Raw genomic sequence first — 3,397 nt, 5'->3', positions numbered from 1 at the left:
TTAGCTCCAAGGCGGCCTCGCGTGGTACGCTTGATTAAGCGTACCGATTAAGTGTACCACTTTATTAAATACTACGCACACGCTCGAATGTTAGGTGAGCAGTGCCGTGTTTGCAGGTATTCAGGGGGATGCCACCCCGGGCACGGGGGCACAGGCTCAGAGCCAAACCCACGCATTTACCAGGCCCAGAGACTTTTCCCCTTTTCTGAAAAAAAGTAAAATCTGGGGCTATCCCACCCCTCCCTGGAGTTTCCACTCCTGAGTGACGGGACATGCACACCCGCACAGCCACAGGACACCGTGGCCATCATTACCACCAGCACCCTGAAACCATCAGCATGTATCCCAGAAGGAAAAACATAAATTTACGATCACTTAAAAACACTTTTATTATTTTCAAGTTCCAAATCTTGCCTTCAAGTACCCACACCTCCTGGGAAGATGTGGCACACCTCTCTTGCAGGGCCTCTGGCCTCTTCACTGGCTGCCCTATTGACCCCGAAAATGAGATTGTCCTCAAATTCAACAGTTACAACCTGATCCAATTTTCTTCACAGCTAAAATAAAATGCAACTGCTACAGAAACAAGTCTACAGGGGAAAAAAAAAAAGATACAAAACAACACAGCCCATGATCTAAAATCCCCGGTCTTGCGTATCTGCTGTTGTTTCTCGTGCCGACGACAGACCCAGCGAGGCAGCACCAGGCACAGCCAACACCACGGTTTCTCCCGGAGCACGTGCAAGCCAGGCCGAGGAGCAGCGGCACTGAACACACCGCTGCAGAGTCTCGGCCTTGCACACTCTGCACAGCAAAGGCCCTTGGGAACAAACAAGAAGTCTCTTACAAAGTCACATTCAAGCAAACCGGCTTTAAACCTTCCCTTTATATTTACAAGGCAAACAGCACTGCTGCTTTTAAAGGATCTCTTTTTGTCGTACTTTTTAAGAGGGTGAAAGAATCTGAAAAGCAAGTTTGTTTTCTCACTAAAACACGACAACCATAAAAGCTCATGTTCTTATAAAAGAAGTTTTATAAATGAAAATAAGTTATGTACAATATTTTACCAACTGAGTTCACAATCACCTGCAAACTGATTCACTACAAAAATCACAAGAAAAGCCTTGTAGATAACACCAGCATGTGAAGGTAGTGACTCTCCCCAACTCCATTCAGGTCATTGACACAAAATCCTTTATTAGTGGAAAACAAGAACAACTGCCAAGACTTCAGTCCACGTTCATCAGTATCGCCTATTCATCTTCTTGAATTTCTCATAGTGATAATCATCTGTTGCTTTTTCATTGAGTGGACGTTTGCGATTTGGAGGAGACCCTTCAAAAGAAAGAGAAGGAAATATTATTCCCTGTCCTTTCATCTTCTTAAATTTTTCATAGTGATAATAATCTGTTCCTTTTTTGTTGGCTGGACGTTCGCGATTTGGAGGAGATCCTTCAAAAGAGAAGGAAATATTATTTCCCTGTCCTTTCACAGGAAACATTTCCTTAACCCCACCACTTCTGTTATACAGCCCCTCGCTATGTGAAAGGTTATTGCTTTAGCTTTCAATCCTCCCCAACCTTGCATCCTTTGCTATTTCAGCTTTCATCAAACACTTGTCAGCCAGCTTTGGCAACACATTTCAGTTGTGATCTCTGCTGCGCACCCTTGGGCATCTCCACAGACATCCTCCATCCGGAGGGCTTCATGTGTGACCTAGGATGGGTACAACAAGTGCAACAGCCTCTCATGGACTCAAAGTGCTCCGTTTCCCCGCTATCTCAGGGCACTCAGAGAAGAGGAGGTAAGAAGAGTTCGATCATTTCTCTGCGCAAGAGCCCTGAAGAGTTTCAGCACCTCTCCGTATGACATTTCAGATTAGGAACTTACGCTCAGGTTCTGGCCTCTCCGTATCCCCCACTCTCAGTGGACGGGGCTTTGGCTCTTCTTTGTTCCTTCGCACTGGTGCATTTAGCTCCTCATGATAAACTGAAAGGAGGAAAACATCAAGTAAGGAATATTATCTGGAGCAGTGTTATTCAGATGGGCCTATTTCTATGGCATTTGTGACAACTGATCTTTAACAGAAACAACAGAACCTCCCAACAAGCATTCTTGTAATTGGTTTCTATGGAGAATCAATACATGCAAGATGGGATACAGCAAATTTCAGTAGCACTATTTCATCAGAAGCAGCCCGAAGACTCTTCATTTCCTTCAGAACACGCAAATCTGACTCCAAATCACCCCTGTAAGCATGGTTAGACACAGCAGAAGGCTGCCTTTCCTCCAGATGGCTGCAGTAAGACAGGCTCTCCCGGAAATTAATTCCCATCTCCTGTCTAGTGAAGTCTATGTTTGCTTGACCACCTGTCTGCTTTGGCAGCCTACAAAATGGATTCTCTCAATTATAAACCATCATTTATATTGCAGACAAGTCAGGCATTTCCAGCACATGCTCAAGACACAACTTAAGAAACAAAAAAGTCTTGAAATTTATGAGGCAGTATCAGTTGGAGTTCAAGAGCAGAAAGTCAAGCCACGAGCAGTGTGTTCCTCTCCCTGCTGACGGATGGAAGAAAAAGACCAAGCCAGACGGGGTCTATATGAGCATCCCAGAAAAAGTAATCAGACAGCTGCTTGTGCTCATATACAAATTAATTTCTCCTGCATCAGACTCTGTCCCAACTGACCGCTTTTCTTCAGCGGAGGAGAGGGTCACACCTGGGTCAGGAGAGCTACATGAGACTTACATCTGTTGTGCTGGACATAGTTAACAGCCATGTTTGTGGGAACAAAGGAAGTTTCACTGTCTTTCTTTTTGTTCTGCTGCTCTGCCAGCAGCTTGGCCTTGGCCTCTTCAGTTGAGATGATGTTTTTTATTTTTGCGCTAGAAGAAAAACAAAGAAAAAAAACCCTCATTCATATTTAGAAGGGGTAGTAGGGATAGAAGTGCTAAGTGGTTGGATTTTGGAGAGAGTAATAGCACTCCTATGATATTTGATGCGTTTTTTGAGAGAGGAGGCAGTGCTATAGAAACAGACGCTTTGTTTCAAAGGCAAAAGCAAAGCTCGCATCTTTAGCGCGTCCTCTTTCAGTGCAGGGCATAAATGGATCCTCCAGAAAGCTGCTAGATTCAAGTCATAAAAATTAAGAGCGTTTTCCTAGGAGTCATATGCTGGAGCTGCACTGGAGCCCTATCATTGCATAAAACATGCTGTACTAGATACCGCAGTAATCCAGAACAAGGCCCAGTCCCATCAGAGTGCCAAACTGGGGCTGTATCATCCAGCCATACCACTGCTCTGCGAATCAACAGTTGCTCATCCCGGCAATTCAGGCCATAACCAACAGATCTGTGAACCACATACTCAATTCCGAGGTCTACTTCAGGAAT

General features: G+C 44.7%; 1 protein-coding gene across 1 annotated transcript in view; it reads right to left on the bottom strand.

Annotated features, from left to right (window-relative positions):
- Positions 1-945: 945 nt before the first annotated feature.
- The window catches only part of LOC104160657 (chromosome unknown open reading frame, human C9orf78), a gene marked incomplete at its 5' end in the record, with an annotated part of 4,420 nt that continues 1,968 nt past the window's right edge, over positions 946-3,397 (bottom strand). Inside the window, 4 exons of the mRNA XM_009698842.1 lie at positions 946-1,335; positions 1,891-1,989; positions 2,754-2,890; positions 3,372-3,395. Of these exons, the coding sequence (XP_009697144.1) occupies positions 1,244-1,335; positions 1,891-1,989; positions 2,754-2,890; positions 3,372-3,395 (352 nt within the window). The remainder of the gene's footprint in view (positions 1,336-1,890; positions 1,990-2,753; positions 2,891-3,371; positions 3,396-3,397) is intronic.

Source organism: Cariama cristata, unplaced genomic scaffold (assembly GCF_000690535.1).
Source record: "Cariama cristata isolate BGI_N322 unplaced genomic scaffold, ASM69053v1 scaffold37734, whole genome shotgun sequence".
Classification (NCBI taxonomy): domain Eukaryota; kingdom Metazoa; phylum Chordata; class Aves; order Cariamiformes; family Cariamidae; genus Cariama; species Cariama cristata.
The sequence above is the reverse complement of the archived record's forward strand: the minus strand, read 5'-3'. Positions and strand labels throughout refer to the sequence as shown.